Below are 24,453 nucleotides of genomic sequence, written 5' to 3'. Positions count from 1 at the left end.
AGGCTTAGTAAGGAGACACAGCACTAACTTGTGGATGCTGGGGGAGGATGCAGGTCAGATACGCTGGGGAGTGGAAGGATGGGATGGCCAGGGGAGAAAGGGCGTGGTTGTGCCGGGGCATGGGGAGGGGAATTAAATCTCAAATTAGAGGACCTATAACCAACCCACCCTCCTACCCCCTCCTTCCTCCCCACAAATTTAGCTCACTGTGTGCAGCACTTGGTCAACCTCACTGCTATTGCTATCATTCATTCATCCATTTAACAAATTTGTACTGAGTTTCTACTTTGTGCTGGCACCATGCTGGCTGCCTTGGACACAGCAGGAGAAAGACAAAGTCCTGACATCATGAGGGTGATGGTCCAGTGGGGAGGGAGGGATGATAAATCAAAAAAAGAAACATTTAATATTAGGTCAGACGGTGGTACTTGCAGCACAAAGATAGTACAAAATAGGAAGTGACCCCAAGAAGTGTGTTACTTCATATACAATGGTGTGTGTATGTGTGAACTCTCCAAACAGGAGAGGACAGCAAACTACATGGACACTGGGGAAGCAGAGTGCTCTCAGAGAACACAGCCAGGCAAAGGCCCAAAGAGAAACAAGCTTCAGCCACGTTAAGAACAGCCAGAATGGGCGTGTTGACAGATAGTAAAAACGTTGACCAGCTACAACTGCAGGTTCTTCAGACCCTATGGCCCCTTTTATTATAGTTATAACTTTACACTATAAACATTAAATGTAAACATGTAAAAATACAAATAACTGAAATTTTATGTGAAAGATTGATATACAAAATAGAAAAAATTACATACTCTGATATATAATCATACAGTACATATTACATTCATATAAAATAAACATTTTTATTGTAATAAGGAATATACAATAATAAATGGTATTACAGTGTACTATATTACAAATATACAATATTATTATAGTATATAATGATATGCAGTATAAAATTATAACTAATGTACAAATCTAATTATGTATATTTATAATCTAATTTCTAATAAAAAGTCTTTTATCAAACATAATTTAAATTATCACATGGTAAAACATAATACTTTTGAGATTCATCCATGTTGTAGCTTGTGTCAATGAATCATTCCTTTCTCTGGTGTCATAAATCAGCCTTTTTATGGCTGAGTAGTATTCCACTGTATAGATGTACTACATTGTGTTTAGTTATTCACCCACTGATGGACATTTGGGTTGTTTCCAATCTTTTGGTGATTATGAATGCAGTTTCTGTGAACATTCGAGTACATACATAATTTCTCATTTCTCCAGGATAAATACCTAGAAGTGGGATTGCTGGATCATAGGATAAGTATGTAGTTAACTTTATAAGAACTTGTGAAACTTTTGTCCAGAGTGGAGATACCATTGTATATCATTCCCATCAGCAATGCATGAAAGTGTCTATTGCTTTACATCCTTGCCAACTTTTGTACTATGTTATTTATTGCCATTCTGATAAGTGTGTAGTGGTATGTCATTATGGTTTTAATTTGCATTTTCCTGATGACTAATTATGTTGAATGTCTTTTCATCAGCATATTTCCATTTGTATCTCATACAACTATATGGATGAATCTCAAATACACTAAATGAAAGAAGTCAGACTCCAAAGGAGACACATTTTTACATATATATGGATACACACACATTTATATGACAGGTGAAAAAGGCAAAACTATAGAAACAGGAAACAGATCAGTGATTTCGAGGGGTTGGGAGTGGATAGAGAGATTGATTAAAAAGGGATAGGAGGGAATTTAGGGGAGTGAAGGAACTGTTCTCTTGGTTGTGGTGTTGATTACATGATTGTACACATTTGTCAAAACTCTCAGAACTGTACACTTTTAACGGTGACTATTACTGTGTGTAAATTATACCTCAATAAATCTGACTTTAAAAATATCTCAGTACTATAATATTATGTTACAGTAAATATAAAAGAGAAATAATTGAAAGTAATTTACAATAAAATAACATACATTTCCCTCTGTGAGGTTTTGGTACAGCCATACAGAGATTGGTCTTGTGTTAACTTGTAACTAGTAATATCATTAACAACAGGGACCCTCTCATTGGCCTCCACTAGCCCTACTCCCCTCAAGTGACCCATATTAAGTCACTTCATCCTCCATGACTCTATTTTACAGGTGAGGCAACTGAGGCTCGGGGGAGGTTACTGGGCATCAGGGTTGGCACCTGGATTTTAATCCATGTCGACAGCTTTCACTCTTCTGCTTGTTTCACTCCTCACGTAGTAAATGGGAAGCTGTTTGTGATCTCCTGGGTCTCCCAGATCCTTCCCAGCCTACTCCAGACCAACAATTCCCTGGAGGGTGTCTATGAGGCTAGGACCCTATCCTCATCCCTTCTCCATCCACCAGGGTTCCTGTCCAGGCAAACAGTGGGGACTTGGAGAAGCAACACTGGGGGACTTGCAGTAGCCACACTAAGTGGCTTCATGAAGCAATGTGGGCAACGGGGAATCAGTAGACACTGTGTTACTGGGGGCCAATAGGGAAATAGCAGATACTACCTGGATTTAATGGAAGAGTCACAGATCTGTATTAGTGGGTAATGGGCACCAACAGACTTTGTGCCGGTTGTTAATGGGGGTCCTACAGCGATAGCTAATGTGAAGTTTATGGTGCCTTATCAGTCATTGCCCTTATCTGGGGATAGGGAAGCAGGTTAATGGCACACACCAGTGTTCAGAGAGAGTATCGGGGGCGTCACCACATACTGTGTTGGGGATGGTTACAAACACTGCTAGGTGGAGTAATGGAAGATAACTGGTCACCATCATTGTGATGGACAACAAATGGAGGGAAACACAAGCCATGCTGATAGAGGTGTAATGAAAGAATCAGGAGATAATATTAAAAGTTGGATTAGGTGGGGTATATCATGGTTTCCTACTCTGAGGATTGTAATAAGTGGTCATCAGTTACTATTTAGGTGAAAGTGGGAATAAACGGGGAGTATGGAGGTTAGCAGACTGTTTCACAAATGGGGTGAAGTAATACACATTATGCTGGAGGTAACTGGAAGAGGTAATGAGAAGATCTCCAGATACTATTTCCTGTAATAAGAGGTGACAAACACAGTGATGGAGTAAAGTCAAAGGGGGATAATGGAGGGTGTCCAGACATTGTGCTGGGGTGGGTTAAGAAGAGGGTAATGGAGAGATCTCCAGACACTCTCCTGCGGGATCAGCAAACACTGTCCTAAATTGGGGGAAAATGGTGGGTCATAAAACATTGTGTGAAGCCCCAGAAGCAGTGCTGAATGAGGTAAAAGGGGGTAGTGGGTCACTAGATACTGTTCTAACATAGAGAAGGGTGTACAGTGGCTCATCAGATACTGTGAAGGGGTGAGATAAAGGGGAGCTAATGATGGATTAGACATGGATTTAAGGTGTGGTAATCTGATATGTCACTAATCACTGCCCAATTTGGGTGAGGGGATTACAGGAAGATCCTTAGACCTGTCCCCTTAACCAGGTTCTGTCCCCATTCTCAACCCTCATGCTGCTATTCACAAAGGTGAGAACATTTCTGTACAACCCAACTGTTTTCCACTCTCAGCATCGCCAATGGACTGACCTGAAGGAACCATTTTGCTGGTTCATTTGGCCACCCAGCAGCTGAGCTTTCAATCAGACCCTCTGCATGCATCTGTGAGACCACTGCTGCCCCAGTCTTAGGTTGCACACCTAACTTCTAAGGAAGGTCAACCCTTCTCTGCTCTTGGCCTCTCCATATTATTAGCTTTGGGCATACCTGTCAGGGCATGATAAGCAGGTCTGTAGGTCAGCTTACGGGGTACCCCATCAAGGTGCAATTGGGGTAAGGCAGGACTGTGCATGTTCGGGCAGAATGAGTGGGCTCTTTTGTGATCATTTTGGAGCTGACTGTGGTGTTTAAGAATCATTGAAGGGAATCCTGAAACATCAAGCATCAAGTCCCATCTATGTGGGACTGATTTCCTGTGCCTCAGTCCTTTCTTTAAATGGGCTGGCATCAGAGCAAAAGGTTTACAATGATGTTACAACTTTTAGAACAGGAAGGAGGCACAGCCCAGGTAAAGACTGGGGGTGAAAAAGCCTTGTGTGTTTTAGACAAGTTGGTTCTCCCCATCGGAGCATCTTACGCTGCAATACAGAAAGGATCAAAGGGAAGTCATGGGATGAGCAGGGTCAACACTCCACAACGTGCACTCATAGAAGGACTGTTTTATGTCAGGCATGGGTCTAGGTTCACAACAGTGAACAAAACGGGGAAAAACATTCTAGAGTGGGAACCATAGACAAATAAGTGAAATATGCAGGGCATCATGGTAATAAGTGCTATGGAGAGGATAAAGGAGGAAGGGGAGGGTGATGGAATTTTAAGCCAGTCAGGCAGGGAAGGGCAGGGCAGGCCTCTGTGAAGATATGCCATTGGAAGAAAGACACGAAGGAGTAAACCACACAGATATAATGAGGAACTGTGCTCTTTGAAGAGGGCACTGCAAATGCAAAGGCCCTGAGGCAGGACCTAACCTGATGTGTTTGAGGCACATGGGGGAGAAGGTCCTTGAGGAGTGCATGGAATGAAGATGGGTAGAGAGAACACAGTGAAGGTATGTTGGGGTTTGTTTTAATGAGTTATTGATTCATTATTGTCATTATAAAGGTCAAGTCATTAAGGAAGGCAAATGAGCTGGAAGCACTATAAAACTATAAAAACAAAAGAGAGACTGAGGTGAAGAGTTGACTGAGGTGCCTGAACATTCTTACTTCAGAAGCTTTCCTGAAGGTAATGGGAGCTCACAGGACACTATACTGGGGGCTAATTAAGGGTAAGTCTGGGAGATAGTGGTAGCACGAATAGGCAGTCATAATGCAATTTAGGGGTCAGAAGACAATGTGCTGTATGAAAGTTGAAAACACTCTACTGGTGGCTAGTAAGGGGGGGTTACCATTCATGGTGCTAGAGGATAATGGGGGAGTCAACATACACTCTGAGGTTTATATCTGTATACATAATTTTTTTATTGTGGCATCCCTTTCTTGATAAAAATATGCAATGAGGGATTAGATACGCAGACCATGTTTGATTCAACAGAAAAATGACACAAAATTCTGTTAGGCAATGTGTTCTGCAACAAACATCTCACAGAACTTAGGGTTTATCGTTATCGTGTATATTATGCTGTTCTACCATTCAACTTGTTGGCATGTTACCTATTCCACAGTAAACAGGATTATCATTAACATGACTTCACATAATGTTTCCAGTGCAGAATATGGTAACAGTGTTCCGTAACAGTTTTCATGAGAAGGCTTCTTCTAATGTACCTAATTGACAAAGTTCCTTCTCAGTATGAATGTCCCAAGGTTTACTGAGGCTGGTGACAATATGGGAAGGGGTCCTCCCATTCAGGGTCCTTTCAGAGGTCCTCTTCTGTATAGTAATGTGTGACATTCTGATGGAGCATTTCTAGTTACAATAATATGCATATTTTTCTGTTGCACGAATTCCATAATGTAAAATAAAATCTGATCTCACTGACGTTTTCTCAGAATGTTTCTCTCAAGTGTGAATACTCTGATGCACGCTGAGAACTGATTTCTGAACGAAGCCTTTCCCACAGACTACACACTTATAGGGTTTGTCTCCAGTGTGCGTTGTCTGGTGTTTGTTCAAATTTGATCTGTCAGTGAAGGCCTTCCCACACTCAGCACACACATAAGGCTTCTCTCCTGTGTGAATTCGTTGATGCACTTGGAGCTGTGATTTCTTAGTGAACGATTTACCACAGTCACTGCATTCATAAGGTTTCTCTCCGGTATGAATCCTGTGATGTATAATCAGTTCTGACTTTTGTCTGAAGGTCTTCCCACATTCAGAACAGATGTAGGGCTTTTCTCCAGTATGAGTTTTCTGATGTTTACTGAGATTTGACCTGCCACTAAAGGCTTTCCCACATACAGCACACACATATGGTTTTTCTCCTGTGTGAATTGGTTGATGCACCAGGAGCTGAGATTTGGAGGTGAAGGATTTCCCACAATCATTGCATTCATAAGGTTTCTCCCCAGTATGAATTCTCTGATGAGTAATAAAGTTTGACTTCCGGATGAAGGCTCTTCCACACTCAGTGCACACATAGGGTTTCTCTCCTGTATGAATTTTCTGATGCACAATGAGTATTGATTTCTGGTTGAAGGCTTTCCCACATTCATGGCATTCATACTGTCTCTCTCCAGTGTGAATTTTCTGGTGTATATTGAGGTGTGACTTCTGGGTGAAGGCTTTTCCACAGGTACTGCATTCATAAGGTTTCTCCCCAGTATGAATTCTCTGATGTGTAATCAAGTCTGACCTTTGTGTGAAGGCCTTGCCACATTTAGGACATATATAGGATTTCTCTCCTGTATGAGTTTTCTGATGGGTAATGAGATTTGACCTGTTGGTAAATGCCTTCCCACATTTAGTGCACATATAGGGTTTCTCTCCTGTGTGAATTCGTTTATGCACATGGAGTTGTGACTTGGAAGTAAAGGATTTCCCACAATGACCACATTTATAAGGTTTCTCTCCTGTATGAATTATTTGATGGGCAATCAAGTGTGCCTTCTGGATGAAGGCTAGCCCACATTTCATGCATATATATGATTTTTCTCCTGTATGAATTCTCTGATGCACTGTGAGTGCTGACTTCTGAGTGAAGGCTTTTCCACAATCACTGCATTCATAAGGTTTCTCTCCGGTGTGAATTCTCTGATGTATAATCAACTCTGACCTGTACGTAAAGGCCTTACCACACTCAGTACATATGGAAGATTTCTCTCTCGTTTGTACTTTCTTATGTGTATTGAGGTTGGAACTATTGTTGAAAACCTTCCCATATTCGTTGCATATAGACGGTTTCATTCTTGTGTGAGTTCGTTGATGTACCTGCAGTTGTGACTTAGAAATGAAGGACTTCCCACAGTTACTGCATTCATATGGTTTTTCTCCAGTATGAATTCTTCGGTGTGCAATCAAGTGTGTCTTCTGGATGAAGGCCTGTCCACATTCAATACATATATAGGATCTCTCGCCTGTATGAATTTTCTGATGCATCTTGAGTGTGGACTTCTGCGTGAATGCTTTGCCACAATCACTGCACTCATGGTGTCTCTCTCCAGTATGAATTTTCTGATGTATACTAAGATCTGAGTTATAAGAGAAGCCTTTCCCACATTCACTGCATTCATAGAGTTTTTCTCCAGTATGAATTCTCTGATGCCTGAAAAGAGAAGACACTTGGAAAAAGGCTTTCCCACATTCACTGCACTTATAGGGCTTCTCTCTAGTATGAGTCCTCTGATGTGTAATGAATTCTGGCTTCTGTACAAAAGCCTTCCCACAGTCAATACATACATACAGTTTTTCTCCTGTATGCACTTTCAGATGTACCTTGAGTTGTGACTTCTGGGTGAAGATATTTCCAAATTCAGCACATTTATAAGATTTTGCCCCAGTATGACTTTTCTGATGTTGACAGGGTACTTGTTTAAAGCTGAGGATTTTTCCACATTGATTATGGCCCCATAATTTCTCTCCTGTTGGAGTACACTCATGTTTAGTATAGGAAGAAATTTTACCATATTCAGTAATCTTATTAATGTTCTTTGATCCACTGTTTCTATTATGACCGTGTAAATCTAAATTATGGCTTAAAGCACTTCCATATAAGTCACATTGATGAGGTCTCTCTGGGGAAGGAATGTTTTGGCTCACATGAATTATTTTTCTGTCCTTATATTCATAATCCCTCTTTATAGTCAATATTTTCTTGATGAAAGCAACATCTCTTAAAGATTTGTTTTCTCTTTGTTGATAGCTCTCTATCTGGTCATAAGTCTGCCACAATTCTTCTAGAATAAAATACAATAAAACGTCACTTGTAGCATCACATTTCCTCTCAACGTAGAAAGAAGTTTTTCAGAAATTCTCTGTGAGATTTGAAACCTAAACTCTCCTTCTCAAAGGAGAATGAGATGATTTTAGCTCAAAGAGCAGCTAGCAGAGGCAAGAGTAGAGGGTCATATGGTTCATCCAGGTTGAACACAGTGAAAAGGGTGAGGGTGAATCACTGGCTGAGAAGACTTGGTGATAGTGGTGATAGGAAACATTCTGGGATACAATTCAGTTTATTTAGAAAATAAACTTTATGAACTCAATGCACTGTGCCAGGAAGTGAAAAAACAAGATAAGAAAGAACAAGATATATAGCACAATAATATTTATATAAACTAATAATACATACCCCAAGTCACTTTAAATATGAACTTAAAAATATGTTTCTATCATATAAAACAATTGCCTATGATGGGAAGTGAGATCAGTATGGGGAAAAGAAGGAATAATGAATAAATCTAAAAAATAAAATAATAGAGAATCCTTACCCATACTGATGATGATAGTGTGTCCTGAATGAAGACATGATTAAACTCAAACCTCATCATGTGAAATACAGAAATAAAGCAATTTCAAAAGTCAGCCAACCAGGCAGAGAGCCCCCAGTCAGTGTGAAGTCTCAAGCAACCTTGGAAGGAAGTCAGAAAGGTACTCCTAAAGGTTAAGCAACAGTGACCCCTAAGTCATCAGTTGGATGAAAGACATGGGGAATGGGAAAGTGAGAAATCTTAAGTCAGTGACTATGGAGAAAAAAGGAAGAGCGCATGATTGGAGATAAAGTTCCACAGCATCTCACAATGAGAAAGAAAGAAATGAAAGAGGACTAGCAGGAGTGGGAGTGTGTGACATATAGTAACTTTTAAAGAAAGCAAATCCATGAATAGCTGAATACATAAAGAATGAATCTCGGACAATGTGGAACGCAGAAAGAAAAAAGAATGTTAGAGAAAAGGAGCATAACCAAGAAAAAAAGAAAATATTTATTGAGGCAGATTGGCATGTGATCCAGACACCAAAAAGCCAAGGAAGAAGACAGTTAGAAACGACAAAGGCATTTTTATAGAAGGCATTTAGTTATTTGAGAGGCCGATATCAAGGGTCCTCAAATAACACAAAAAAATCAGAACCTTCCAGAAGAGTCATCTTAATAGCATTTCAAAGATGCCAGTCTTTCTCAAGATGGCTGAGATTTACTTCCCTGTCTCCCATCAGTCTGGGTCACACTCACTCACCTGGACAGCTCTGATGTGGGCTCTCACCCTGCAATGCCCATGGCTCCTTTCCTTGCTCCAACATGAAAACCTCTGTTTCAGGAACTTGATGCCCTGTTCATGAGAAATGATAAAAGGTCTGGGTCCAGCTAATTGTGTTACAGAGCCCAATCAATAGTCTTGTTCAATGAGGCTTTGTTCTACAGGAAAGTAACAGTGTATCTCTGAGAACAGAGTACAGTTAACCCTTGAACAACAGGGCTTTGAACCATGGGTACAACTTATAAATGGATTTTACTGAAAATATTGGAAAATCTTTTGGAGATCTGTGACAATTTGAAAAAACTCAGACAAACTTCATAACCTAGAAGTATCAAAAAATGTTTTTAAAAAGTTAGGTATGTCATGAATTTTGTAGCCACCTCCTATTGCTATTGCAGTGAGCTCAAGTGCTGTAAATATCCACTTAAAATGTCCTAATCATTGCCTCATGAGCAGTCCCTCTCTCCAGTAAATTGTGTATAGCAGTAAAAAGTAATTTCTCTGGGTTCTCACATATTTTTCATGTTCCTTGCAATACTATAAACCTTGAATAACATCATGGGACCCATACTAACATACTAAGTGCCACTAGCGATGCTGGAAATGCTCCCAAGAACAGAGAAAAGTCATGACATTACAAGAAAAAGCTGAATTGCTTGATTGAGGTCTGCAGCTGTTGTTGCCAGCCATTTCAAGATAAATGAATTCAGTGTAAAAACCACTGTAAAAAAAAAAAAAAGAAAAAAAAAGAAATTCATGAAGCATATACCAGCAGACACAAACACCCTGCATCTTTTTTTTTTTTTTTTTGGCCACACCGCATGGCTTGTGGGATCCTAGTTCCCCAACTAGGGAGGACTGAATCCGGGCCCTCAGCAGTGAGAGAATGGAGTCCTAACCACTGGACTGCCAGGGAATTCCCACCATGCACTTTCTGAGAAACATTTTTTTTTATCTTGTATTAAAAATGTAGTTTTTATGTGGGTAGAGGATTGTTATAAGAAAAGCATACCAGGACTTTGTTGGTGATCCAGTGGCTAAGACTCCACGCTCCCAATGCAGGGGGCCTGGGTTCGATCCCTGGTCAGGGAACTAGATCCCACATGCCGCAACTAAGAGTTCATGTGCAACTAAAGATCCTGCATGCCACAACGAAGATCCTGCGTGCCGCAACTAAGACCTGGCACAGCCAAATAAATAAATAAAAATTTAAAAAAAAAGCATACCTATAGATTCTAATATGATTTGAGAAAAAGCAAAGTCATTATATGGTAACTTAAAGCAAAAGGAAGGTGAAGGGCTTAAAGCTAGAGGATTTAATGCCAGTAAAGGATGGTTTGATAATTTTAGAAAGAGGTTTGACTTTAAAAAGAGATAACAGGAGAAGCAGTTTCTGATGACCAAAAGGCAGCAGATAAGTTCCTAGATGTCATTAAGAAAATCATTCAGGAGAAAAAAGATATCTGCCTGAACTGGTTTTTAATGCAGATGAAAGTGCCATATTCTGGAAAAAATGCCACAAAGGACTAAGGAAGAGAAGTGAGCACCAGGACAGGAACCTAAATCCTAACTAACTCCCCTGTTTTGTGCAAGTGCAGTCAAGTTTATGATTAGGACAACCCTTATCTATAAAGCTGCTAACCCCTAAGCCTTGAAAGGAAAAGATAAACACCAGCTGCCAGTCTTTTGGTTGTAAAACAAGAAGGCCTGAACAACAAGAACTTTCTTTCTGAATTGGTTCCATTGATGCTTTGTCCCTGGAGTCAGTAAGTACCCAGCCAGTAAGAGACTGCCTTTTGATATTGGACAATGTCGCTGGTCACCCAGAACCCCATGAGTTCAACACCAAAGGCATCAAAATGGTCTACCTGCCCCCAAACACAACATCTCTAATTCAGCCCCTAGATCAGGGGGTCACAAGGACCATTAAGGCTTATTACACATGGTAGTCTACGGAAAGGATTGTCAACACTGTGGAAGAGAAACTTGATAGAGAGACCATCATAAAAGGCTGGAAGGATTACACCACTGACGATGCCATCGTTGTTATAGAAAAAGCCATGAAAGCCATCAAGCCTGAAATAATAAATTCCTGCCAGAAAAACTGTGTCCAGATTGTTGTGCATGACTGCATAGGATTTACAACAGAGCAAATAAGGGAAATCAAGAAAGACATTGTGAATAAGGCAAAAAAGGTGGGGGTGAGTGTGTGGAGGATTATCTTGGAGAAATTCAAGAGCTAATAGACATCACAGCAGAGGCTTGATGAATTTGAGGGCTTTCGAACCAATGCCAGATGATTAGAAAGAAAACATAGAAGCAGTGCCAGAAAACAAAATTGACATTAGACAGTCTGGCAGAAGGGTTCAGATTTACTTAAGACTGCTTTTGACTTCTTTTACCACATGGACCTTTCTATGATATGGGCACTGAAATTAAAGCAAATGGTGGAAGAAGAATTGGTATGGTATAGAAATATTTTTAGAGAAATGAAAAAGCAAAAAAGTTAGAAATTATGATGTATTTCCGTAATGTTACACCGAGTGTGCCTGTATCTCCTGCCTCCCCTCTTCCACCTCCCCCACTTCTTCCACCTCTGCCATCCCGAGACAGCAAAACCAACTCCTCCTCTTCCTTCTCCTCCTCAGCCCATTCAATGTGAAGACAACAAGGATGAAGACCTTCATGATGATCCACTTCCACTTAAAAAGCAGTAAAGAATCATCATGCTGTACAGTTAATAAACTTATCTGTTGTGTATACATGTGTCTTCCTGTGAAAATCTAATAACTGTATGGCAAGAACTGTATGAGGAGTTTGTGTGTCATCGTCATCATCATTGACTAAGTATTCATCACTTAGAACATCATGTACAAGACTTGTATTGAGGTGGACAGCCTATCCTTACATAGGCATAAGGTGAGTGACATTTAATATAAAATTAATAATGTGTTAGTTTTCTTACTGTTTTACAACTTTGTTTTCCAAGAACTGCATTATTGTACAGTATGCCTCTCTGTAATTGGAGAAACTGGGTATCAGCCTATCATCACAGTTAAGTGGTTTTTTCTTAATTTAACAATGTTTCCAATACTGCATTATGAATCTGACTATAATACTGTATGCCATAAAAATTTTATAACACTTTATTCATTAGTGTATAGGCTAGGCTACCATGAAACCATCATATCAATTACACTAGGCTACCATAAAGCAATCATATTGCTACTTCTTCATTATCAATACATGAATCATTCATTACACCTATAAATAAATACGAATTTCTTTTTCACATTACCTTTTCATTTTTGATGTGTAGTGTTGTAATATATATAACATCTACAGTGTTTTGTATCATTTAAGACAATATTGATGTAGGCATTGACAGACGATTCACCTTATAAATAGATGACATAAACTTACAGTATTGATAAATACAGTACAGTAAATGTATTTTCTCTTCCTTATGATTTTCTTAATAACATTTTCTTTTCTCTAGCTTACTTTATTGTAAGAATACAGTATATAATACATATAACACACAAAATATACGTTAATTGACTATTTATGTTATTGGTAAGCCTTTCAGTCAACACTAGACTATTAGGAGTTAAGTGTTTGGCAAGTCAAAAGTTGTATGTGAATTTTCAACTGTGCCGGGTCTGCACCCCTAACCCTTGTGTTGTTCAAGGGTCAACTGTAAAATTCAGAGTGCCCAAAAGGGATAAAGAAGCCTGGACAAATCAAGGACAAAACCATCATATAGGTCAGGTGTCTCACAGCATTCAGCAACTGAGAATAAAAACACTCTCAGTGGGGCCCTTCTTTCAGACACTCAGGTAACTGTGCTTACCTACTGAGAGCAGGTGGCTATAGGTCTCCAGCATCACATCCCGGTACAGGTTTTTCTGATCAAGGTCTAGCTGCTGCCACTCCTCTCTGCTGAAGTCTACAGCCACATCCCTGAAGGACACTGATCCCTGTAAGGGCACATTCCTGTTCAGCATGAATAGTTAGTCTTGGGGGATGGAGGGACTATATTTAGGAATATGGAACTTAGGTTTTGTTGTTATTAATTTACCTCCTTTTTTCAAAAACTCAACCCCCATTTCCCTAACATTCTATTATGAAATTTTACAAACATACAGAAAATTTTAAATAATTGTATAGTGAAAACTTATATAACCACCACTTAGAATCTATCCCTAACAATTTACTCTACTTGTTTTACCACACATTTACCCATCCTTTTACCCATTCATGAATGCATCTTACTTTTTTGTGCATTTCAAAGTAAACTATAGATGCCAGTACACTTCCTCCTAAATACTTCAGAATGCAAATCATTAAGTAGAGTATAACATTTTTTTACCTTTTTTAGGCAAGCTATACATACAATGAAATGCACAAATCCTCAGAGTACTGTTTGAAGTTTTGACAAGTGCATACACCTGTGTAATCCAGGAACTTTTTAAAAATGGTATTGCATATAGGGTGTATATTAAATATCTAGTTTTACATAATATTTTATGGAAGAAAGAAATCCAGTAAAGAATTTCTGCTATTGTTCTATACTATGGTCAGTCAATTACTCGTTTTTCAAAACTGAAGATTGAAATAGGCTCTCTTGTAGTCTTCTAGCAACTGGATGAATGACCTGTGATACAATTTCTGAGCAATTTAGGACCAGCCATTATGCTAGCCTTGGGAACACAGATATGAATTATTTATGTTTCTAACCTTCTAGCAACTTAAAAGACTTGGAAAATAAACAAGACCTATGTTTTAAAAGAAAAGAAAAAGAAAACACAAGTTCACTAAAGTGTCAAAAAGTAAATCTCTATGTGGAACACACTGAGGTCCCCAAAAAGGAAAAATACATTCTACATGGGGGTGTAAGTTTATTATTAGTTGAGGAATTTAAGTTGGAAGATGAGAAGTATAACACAGAATGGGGGGGGGGGGTGAGGAAGGTCATTTCCCAGAAAAGACAAGCAAAGGTGTGGATATAGGAAAATACATGATGAGTTTGGAGAATAGCAAATAGCTCTATGTAAATGAAGAGAAGTCTGCATGACAAGCCAGGAAGGTGGTTATGGGAAAAATAGTTTGCTCATAGAACAAGTATGAATTTTCCACTTTAAGTAAAGGTAATTAAGGTAGTCAGATTTATATTAAACATTTTTTTGTATAAGATCTGTATTGCAGAATAACCAAATAAATGATAAGGAACAGTTCCTTACAAAATGATTTCTGGCTAATAAATGAAGAAGTTAGGACAGAATTAGAATAGCATCATCTCATAACTCCTAATGAAATAATGGGTTTAGACAATAATCATTAAGGGTTGCTCAACTGTTTCAGGTGAAAGGCTGAAGAGAAGTTTAAAATGGATGAGTCAGCTAGTAACACTGGCATCCACTCATCAATTTTAACATCACAAAAAGAGAGATAACCATGTATTATGTGCCTCCTGACATGATATAGTAATTAATTTCATACCACCCATTAAGTACTTTTACCAAATATAAAGAAAAATACAACCCGAATCTCATTAAGCCTCCAGATCCAACAAATCATTCATAGGTAATATGAAGTATAGAGGAATATGTTGAACAATATCAAGACCAAAACATGAGCTCAATCCAGAAGACAGCAAATGACCTGTTTCTTCAAAAAATAAATTATAACAGAAAAAATTTGGAGGAGAATCTTTTCTTTATTAAAAGAGACTTCAGAGTCATACTAACCAAATGCAACTTGTGGACTGTGTCTGGCTCTTAGTTAAAGCAAACCAACATTAAAAAGATATTTATGGCTGAGCCTGCGCGTCTGGAGCCTGTGCTCCGCAACAAGAGAGGCCGCGATGGTGAGAGGCCCGCACACCGTGATGAAGAGTAGCCCCCACTTGCCGCAACTAGAGAAAGCCCTCGCACAGAGACGAAGACCCAACACAGCCTAAATAAATAAAAAAATTAATTAATATTTAAAAAAAAAGATATTTATGGCATGTTTCAAATTCAAATAATAACTGGGTATCAGATGATACCTAGGAATTATTGATATTATGCTTTAGGTGTGATAATGGCTTAATGGTTATGTCAAACAAAAAGGAAGAAAAAAAGAATTCTCGTCTCTTAGAGATATACATCAAAGTAGTCACAGATAAAATGGTTTTGGGGATTTACTTTTAAAAAATCCAGCAGCTGGGGAGGAGGGTAGTTTTAGATAATATAAGAATCACAGAATGTTGTTCACTAATAAAGCTGAGTGATAAGTACAATAGATACAAGGGCCCCTTATACTATTCTCTTTACTCTTGAACACATTTACATTTTTTTCATAGTAAAATGTTTTTTAAAAAACATGATCTTCCATATTAAAAAAATCTAATCTGGGAATGCATAATTGAAGGAATGGCTATTTCCACCTGGGGTCAAACACTTAAAAAAGGGATTTATAGGGACCTGAACAGCCCATATTCAGCAAATTATAGAAATAATAGACAGGGTATTATCAATGATATAGAAAAACAAACAACAGGATCTAATCAATATTTATAGAATACTCCAACCAACAACAGCAGAATACACATTCTTTTCAAGCATCCATAGAACAATGACCAAGACAGACCATACCCTAGGCTGTGAAATAAATCTCAACTGGAAAGAAATGAAATAATATGAAGTATGTTCTCTGAAAACAATGGAATCAAACTAAAACTCAATAACAGAAAGACAACAGAAAAATCTCCAAAGGAATTATATTAGAAAACAGTAACAAAAGCTATCTGGAAAGTCTGGAAATATCCGGAAATTAATCAACACACTTCTAAATAACCTATAAGTCAAAGAGGAATCCTCAAAAGAAATGTAGAAAATACACAGAACTGAAAGAAAGTGAAAATACACTGTATCAAAATCTGTGGGATGCTGAAAGGGAAATTTATAGAAAAGGGGAAACAAACGATCCAAGTAAAAAATGGGCAGAGAATCTGAATAAGACATTTTTCCAAAGAAAATATACAGATTGCCAAAAGATACATGAAAACGTGCTCAACATCACTAATGATCAGGGTAATACAAGTCAAATTCACAATGAGATATCACCTTACACCTGTCAGAATGTAACAAAAAGAAAAAAAAAAAAACACACACAAACCCAAGAAATAACAAGTGCTGGCAAAGATGTGGAGAAAAGGGAATCCTTGTGCACTATTGGAAGAATGTAAATTGGTGCAACCACTATGGAAAATACCATGGAAGCTCTTCAAAAAATAAAAAATAGAACTGCCATATGATCCAGCAATTTCATTTCTAAGTATTTATCCAAAGGAAATGAAAACGTTAACTTGAATAGATATACACACCCCCACTTTCACTGCAGCATTATCCACAATGGCCAAGACATGAAAGCGACCTAAGTGTCCAATGATGGGTGAATGGATAAAGAAAATGGGTATTTATATATGCATTGGAACATTATTCAGCCATAAAAAAGACGGAAATCTTGCCATTCTCAACAGCATGGATGGACCTTGAGGGCATTATGCTGAGTGAAATAAGTCAGACAAAGAAGGACAAATACCGTATGATCTCACTTTATGTGGAATGTAAAAAAACCAGCAACTGAAATCATAGATACAGAGAATAGACTGGTGATTGCCAGAGGCAGGGGGCGGGTGGTGGGTAAAATGGGTGAAGGCAGTCAAAAGTATAAACTTCCAGGTATAAAATAAGTCATGGGGACATAATGCACAGCATGGTAACTATAACTATAGTTAATACTGGATTGTATATTTGAAAGTTGCTAAGAGAGATCTTGAAGGTTCTCAACACAAGAAAAATATTTGTAACTATGTGTAGTGATGAATGATAACTAGATTTATCATGGTGATCATTTCACAATATATACAAATATTGAATAATGTTGCATACCTGAAAATAATATGTTATACATCAATTACACATCAATTTTTTAAAAAAGGAAAGGGGAAAGGTCTCAAATCAATAATCTAAATTCCTACCTCAAGAAACTAGAAAAAGAAAAGCAAAATAAACCCAAAGCAAGCAGAAGGAAGAAAATAATAGAAAGCAGGTATCAAGGAAATTGAAAACAAAATAAAAAAAAATAGAGAAAAATCAATAAAATACAACATAGTTATTTTGAAAAAAATCAATAAAATTGATAAATCTTGCTGACTGACCTAGTAGTCAACCAGACTGACAAAGATAAAAAGATACAAATCACCAATGTCAGGAATGAATATCGTTACAGATCTGGCAGCCATTAAAAGAAAAATAAGGGAATACAAAAATTCTACGTTAATAGAGTCAGCAACTTAAAAGAAATGGACCGATTGCTCAAAAACCACAACTACCAAAACTCAACATTATAAAATACATAAGTTGATAATCCCATAAGCCATTAAATTAAATTAAAATAATAAGTTAAAAGCTCCTGGAAAAAAAAGTCTCCAGGCCCAGATAGTTTGTTGTTTTTTTTTTGCTGCATCATGTAGCATGCAGGATCCTAGTTCCCCAACCAGGGATCGAACCCGTGCCCCTTGAAATGGACACAGAGTCTTAACCACTGGATCACCAGGGAAGTCCCGAGATAGTTTTACTAGAGAATTCTACTAAACTTTTAAAGAAGAGTTAGTCTCATTTTTACACAATCCCATCCAGAAATTAAAAGAAGAGGAAACACTTCCCAACTAATTTTTGGGGGCCAGTATTATTACCCTGATACCAAAACACTATAAAGACAGTACCAAAAAGAAAACTACAGACCAATATCTCTTGTGAACTTAGATGCAAACATCCTAAATGAAACGCTGTCAAATTGGATTCAGCAATGAATAAAAAGAATCATGCATCACAATAAATTGGAATTTATGGGAGAATTCTCTGTACTATATTCTGCATGCCCTTTGAATCTATAATTATTTCAAAATAAATAAAACATTGAAAAAATATACTGAAGAAAGTTTATTCTCATAACAGAGCATTTTGAAATGGGCAAGACCAGAAAATAAGTCACGAGAACCACTGCACAATTCAGGTGAGAGAATACCAATTTCTTACTTATCTAAAGTAAGGCTGTAGTAAGGCTATAGAAGAGATTGACACTAATTATTAAGGAGGTAAAAGTGATACCGAGTGTGAAGGTGAGAAAAAAGGACTCAGATAACTCTCAGTTATCAGTTTTGTGTTGCTGTAGATTCTGAGGTCACAGATGAATTTAAGGACTAGAGGAGGGGGCTGGGGGAAAAAGATAAGAAATAATATATTTTGTACATACTGAGATTTAAGTGATAAGACATATACAAGGATGGACACTAGGCAGGTGGATAGAGAGCTAGTATGGAGATGATGATTCAGGAGTTGAATATACAGAGCAGGTCACTGAACTCAGGGTAGGGAATGAGCATGCAGGAAGGACAGGATAAAGAAAGTATTAAAGATACTTGTGGTTTTTAATGTCTAAAATTATGATGCTTGAAAGCTATCTTTTTTATTTCTTCATTTAACTATGTTCAGAGATTACAGTTTGCTTCTTTGTGATGTGTTGATTCTGTTTATGGGGCTTCGAACATTGTCATTTCTTTGAAAATGTTCCTTATATACTGGAAAAAAATACTTATGCTCTGATTTTTCTCTTTTATACACTTGCATATTCACAACCTACTCACACCAAAACCCTGGCCCCTAAACCCTATGTCATCAATAATTAAATGGGGAATCAAGAAGATGTCATATTCGTAGCTTTGACTCCGCACCAAATGAGGTTCTTATAAACAATCTGTCCAGGAAAAACCTTCTTACTCAAAGATAACAATAAAAATCTCCTAATGTACAAAGATACTATAAGCAAAAAGAATGAAAAAAAAAAGAGACAGATTAAAAGGAACATGCTAGAAATAAATTGCCACACAATAAAAGAAAACACATTCACCATGAATTCAAGGAATTCACTAAAGCAATCAACTACTTAATGAAATAAATAGGGATATAACAGTCCAAAGGAGAAATAATGGAAAAACAGGTTAAGAAAATGGTTATTTAAATTTTTGAAAAAAAATGGCAGAACTCAGTAAAGAAGTAAAAAAGAAAGAAAAAGCACAGAAATGAAGGTCTCTCTGAAAGCAATAAAAACATTCTATGAAAACACAAAAAGGGGCAAGAGCAGATTAAGACAAGTAAGCAACATGAAATGGAAATAAGGACTTTTAAAGTAAAATAGAAAAAAAAATAGAGTTTAATAAAAATATCCAACAAACAAAAGAATCCTTGAAGTACTAGTATAGAACTCTTATCATTATTCACAGTACAAATTTAATAGATATTGTCTAAAAGAGTAAAAGATTTAGTTCAAAAAGTTAATGCGATAAAGGTGACACTAAGAGAACTAACCAAACAAAAAAGAATCTAAACCCTCCTAATTACCAGAATGACACAGAAACAAAAGCAAAAAATACAGAGTATACAGTGAAAGATACATAAAAGAAACATCCACATCAGAAGTGTAACATAAAAAGCATCTTTCCACTGCTGTACAGAGAAATGCACAAGGACTCCAAAGGCTGACAGTAAAAGGATAAGCAAAAGGCATATTTGGATATGCCAACAAAAAGGAAATAAAAGCCTCCATCTTAATATCAGACAGAGCTGAATTCTAGAGAAAAAATATTAAACAGGACAAGGACACAATCCAAAATGAACTTGAGACGTCATTACTATCACTGTACCAAATTACATAGCATCAAAATTCATAAACAGAAACTATAGGCAATACAGATAGAAATATATTCATGGTGGGAAACCTTAAATAATATCTCTCAGCTCCAGGAGATAAAGAGGAAAAAATAAGCTACATTGTAAAAACCTCCTAACTACATATTTTATTGATAACAAAGTCTATATCTGGAAACATTCTTTTCAAGTGACTTTGTAACATTCAGAAATATTAAACATAAAATTTGCACACATACACAAAGTTAACATTCCAAAAGCAGAATAAAATCAATGCAAACAAATCTCTCCAAAGGTGCAATCCTAATTTTATTAAAAGTAGAATTTTTTAAGTAAAAATCTTAACACCTACAAGTGAAAATGTGGTAAACGGTAATTAAAGATTTGATGGGAAATTTAGTATGTTCCTAGAAGTTCACCCATTTCATCTAGATTTTAAATTGAGATGTTATTTTTCTAGATTATTTTTGAACATTGTTTTGCTGTGAGTAGTTAATACATTTGATTTCTGAACCTATGTTCATAATTTTCAGTTCTTTTACTGTCATTGATGGGTTTAGACATCAAGGTTAATATGGTAAACAAAATAAAACAAACACCAAAAACAACATTGGGAATAATTTTAGATACCATCTTTGCACAAAACTTTGTTGTAAAGATCAAACTTCTCCCAGAATGAATTCCCACCCCCTGGAATTCCTCCTCCTCACCTCACATGAGCTGTCATGTTCCTCTGGAGCCAGGCCCAGGGATTTCTGGTGAGAGGTCCAATTAGCTGGCATGGTCATGCTGGGTCTCAACTTTTATTCTCAGGAGCCTAAAGCTTGGCGGACATCTGTAAACTCAAGCAGAGCTGCTAAGGAGAGGTGAGGTGGCGTCCGGAGGAAGATCTGACCCAGGGGCTCCCTGGAAAGATAATGTCCACATGGTCAGTCATCACATAAACATTTCCAGTGAACTCCAAGGTGTAGTTTCCTGAGCTAGACACCACAGGACAGTGGTTCTCAAGATTGAGTGTGCATTTGAATCACCTGGAGGGTTTGTTAAAATATAGTTTAAAAGCCCCACACTCCCACAGTTTGTGATTCAGTAGGTCTAGGGTAGGGCCTGTCTCAGACTATTCGGGTTGCTCTAACAAAATACCACAGACTGGGTAGCTTATAAACAACGGAAATTTATTGCTCACAGTTCTGGAAGCTAGGAAGTCCAAGATCAAGGTGCCAGCATGATCACGTTTTGATGAAGGCTCTCTTCCTGGTTCATAGCCAGCACCTTCTAGCTGTGTCTTCACATGGTGGAAGGGGCTATGAAGCTCTGTGGAGTATCTTTTATAAGAGCACTAATCCTATTCATCAGGGTTCTACTTTCATGACCTAATCATCCCCCAAAGGCCCCAACTTCTAATACCATACTTTTGGGTGTTAGAATTTCAACATATGAATTTGGGGGGAACAAACATTAAGATCATAGCAGGGCCCAAGAATCTGCATTTCTAACTAGTACCCAGGTGATGCTAATGCTACTGTTCCAGGAACCATACTTTGAGAACCAGTGCTGTGGAGAACATGAAGTTTAACAAAACCTGTGATAGGTTATTAGTCATGGTAAAATATGGGAAAAAACATGAGATATGGAGTAACATTACTGAAGATTTGAATTGCAGCTCTGCTACTTTTTGGCTACGAGAAAATGAATAAGTTATTTTTAGCTTTAGTTTCAAAAATGAGAATGAAAGTGCCTACCTCATAGAGTTACGAAAATGAAATGAGATGATGCTTACAAAGTACTCAACACCTCCCTGGAATACAAGAAGCATGCAATAAATATTAGCAATTACTATGCACTATTAGATATTAAAAGTTAATATAAAAAACAATATAATCAAAGCAAGTAAAACAACAGACCAGACAATACTGATTTATGTATGTGACAAAAGTGACATTCAATTGAGTGTACACAAGACATTCATTGCATAAATGGTGCTGACATAACTGGCCTTCCACCTGAAACAAAACAAACTAGATCCCCATTGCACACTATACATTAGACTGAATTCCAACATGAGTAAATATTTTAAGTATATGTATTTTAAAAATCTCAAAGAATATTAAAATAAATTTAGGAGTATACGTTTGTATAACATTCTGGTGGAGTCAGAGGGATCTTATTGTACATGAGAGAAAACCCAGAAACTATAAAAGAAAAAACAAATATTTCTGATTAGATATTTCCTAATTATATGTTAAAATACAGCTTAAAAATAAAAATGAAGATATATATATATAAAATTTTCAATATGTGATGACAGGTTATCCCTAATGTTAAAAAAAAAAAAAATCTAACAATCAAATGGAAAAAAAATAAAAGCCCAGGGGAAAAAAAAGACAAAGGACATGAAAATTCACAGAAAAGTAAATTTAGATGGCAATTAACCAAAAAGATGCCAACATTACTGACGGGAAAGTGCATTAGACCAATCAGACATAATTTTCCCTCAGAACTGTAAAAACTTTTTTAAAAATGCTGGAAAGCATTTTGGAAAATGAGCTCTTTTATAAATTGCTGGTGGGTGCTTAAATTGCTATAATATCTTTTGAGTTATTTAGTTATATCTATTATTGAAAATACACATAACTGTTCCTAATAATAGTTCCAAATATATAAAGCAGAAACTGGCTGAAGGAAGGGCAAGTGGATAAATAACCTTTCCAGTGTGAGTTTACCTTTCTCGGTAATTAATTAAGCAGACAAAATAATATGTATAATGCAATCTATATGAAACAATACAATACAATGAATAAAGAACACAATTGTTTTTATGTAATAGATGTGACATTTATGAAAACTGACCCTGAACTGGGCCATAAGCAATTTTTACACTCGAGCGTCACCCAGAGGCATTATTTGAAATAGAGAATGCCCTTCTAAATAATTCATGGGTCAAAGAAAAAATAAACTGAAATTCAAAAAACAAAAACCCAAACATTGAAATGGGAGCAATAAAGAAAATGCTTGTGAGTATTTAAAAAGCAAGCTCATCACAGACCCCATAGATTCCCCATGCTGACGCCCGAGGCTCTATCACTGACCACAGACTGCCATCACTGGGCCCCCAAATCCCAATCACTCATCTCAAAGATATTCACCATTGCCCAGGAACCCATCACTGACCTCTCTCTGACACCCAACAACCGACGCCACAGACCCCAACCCCCACCACTGAATCCCAAAACCACCATCACTAACTCCACGGACAAGCCTTCCATCATTGACCCCACAGAATTCCTAATCAAGACCAACCAAAATCACCTCAGAGACCTCTCGGAATTAAAGTGTGAGGATGCTCCTGACACAAGCAGCAAAAACGCCTCCGAGAGTCACTTCCGCTTCCAGTCGGGCCTCTAGCAACTTACGGACCGTTGGTTTTGCGCATGCCCTGAATTACCCTGGAAGCCGCATTCCGCCAACAGTCACACGACGAAGAGACTTTGTTAGGGACCTTGCGCAGTTTCCCTGAGAGGCGCTGTTGGGCAGAGAACATGGCTGCACCCAGTGTTCTTCTGCGTGCGGGCCGCCATCTTGGAAGAGTATCCATTCCGTACAGGGAAGGAATAGGCCTTCTGCGGGTATTTAGAGCGAGGCAGGGGTTGCCACAGAGCATGTGGGAGTGTGGCCCTGGTCTAGGTGGGCTTCCGGGAGGAGGAAGGTATTGGAGATGGGGTCCCGAGCTCCATGTTATGTTTAGAAAACCTAAATTGCCCCTCAGGAATCAGCACCGTGCAGAGAGCAATTACCTGCTTGGAGAAACCACCAGGAAAGTGGAGGGCCAGAAAGAAAAATGTCACCAAGGGAGAAGGACAAACGTCTTATGTACCAAGGCTGGATCCTAGGAGAAACCACCAGGAGATGAGGGGGGGAAAGTCAGGGTGCTACAATCCACTTTTCGGAGAATAGAGAGGTCCGCCCCTGGACGAAGCCACTTGGCAACAGAGAAATGTCAGAATGGGCAATCCGCTGCAGGAAAGGTGGTACAGCCCTTAACGCGAGAAAGAACTGGGGGAAATAGGGTAGAACTCAGAGTAGTCCTATCCTTTCCAGAGAGATACAGCCATAGGAAGTTGTCACCTTCTGAAGGGCTGGTGGGGCAAATGGAGACTTGATAAATCCCCATTAATCTTCGTTAGCCTTCACCTTAACTACTGCAAGTAAAACAATAGTAGGCAGCAATAATAAAAAATAATAACGGTCTTTAAGATGGTCAACATGTGACTAAAAACACTTAAGGAAAACTGCTATTTTTATTTATTTGTAAATTAAAATCTAAGTAATAACAATGTCCTTACTATAAAAATGAAGCCTTAAGTCCAGTCTGACTGCTCCCTTAGCTTCTCCTATATGGAAATTCTGGAGCAGCTAACACTCCCCCTGTTACCAAAACACAAGTCCGTGTGCCAACGCACAGTGAGGCCA

At 37.9% G+C, this 24,453-nt stretch overlaps 1 protein-coding gene across 1 annotated transcript; it reads right to left on the bottom strand.

Annotated features, from left to right (window-relative positions):
* Nucleotides 1-959: 959 nt before the first annotated feature.
* LOC118884803 (zinc finger protein 585A-like) lies at nt 960-23,384 on the bottom strand. The gene is made up of 6 exons (XM_036832756.1): nt 23,293-23,384; nt 21,726-21,781; nt 20,694-20,889; nt 13,083-13,209; nt 9,209-9,301; nt 960-7,933 (listed from the first exon to the last, which is right to left on the bottom strand). The coding sequence occupies exons 3-6, from the start codon at nt 20,769-20,771 to the stop codon at nt 5,601-5,603; spliced, it is 2,631 nt and encodes an 876-aa protein (XP_036688651.1). The 5' UTR covers nt 20,772-20,889; nt 21,726-21,781; nt 23,293-23,384; the 3' UTR covers nt 960-5,600.
* Between the last annotated feature and the right edge of the window lie 1,069 nt (nt 23,385-24,453).

The sequence above is a fragment of the Balaenoptera musculus genome, chromosome 19, assembly GCF_009873245.2.
Source record: "Balaenoptera musculus isolate JJ_BM4_2016_0621 chromosome 19, mBalMus1.pri.v3, whole genome shotgun sequence".
Taxonomy (NCBI): Eukaryota; Metazoa; Chordata; class Mammalia; order Artiodactyla; family Balaenopteridae; genus Balaenoptera; species Balaenoptera musculus.
This window is presented reverse-complemented; position numbering and strand designations above follow the sequence as displayed.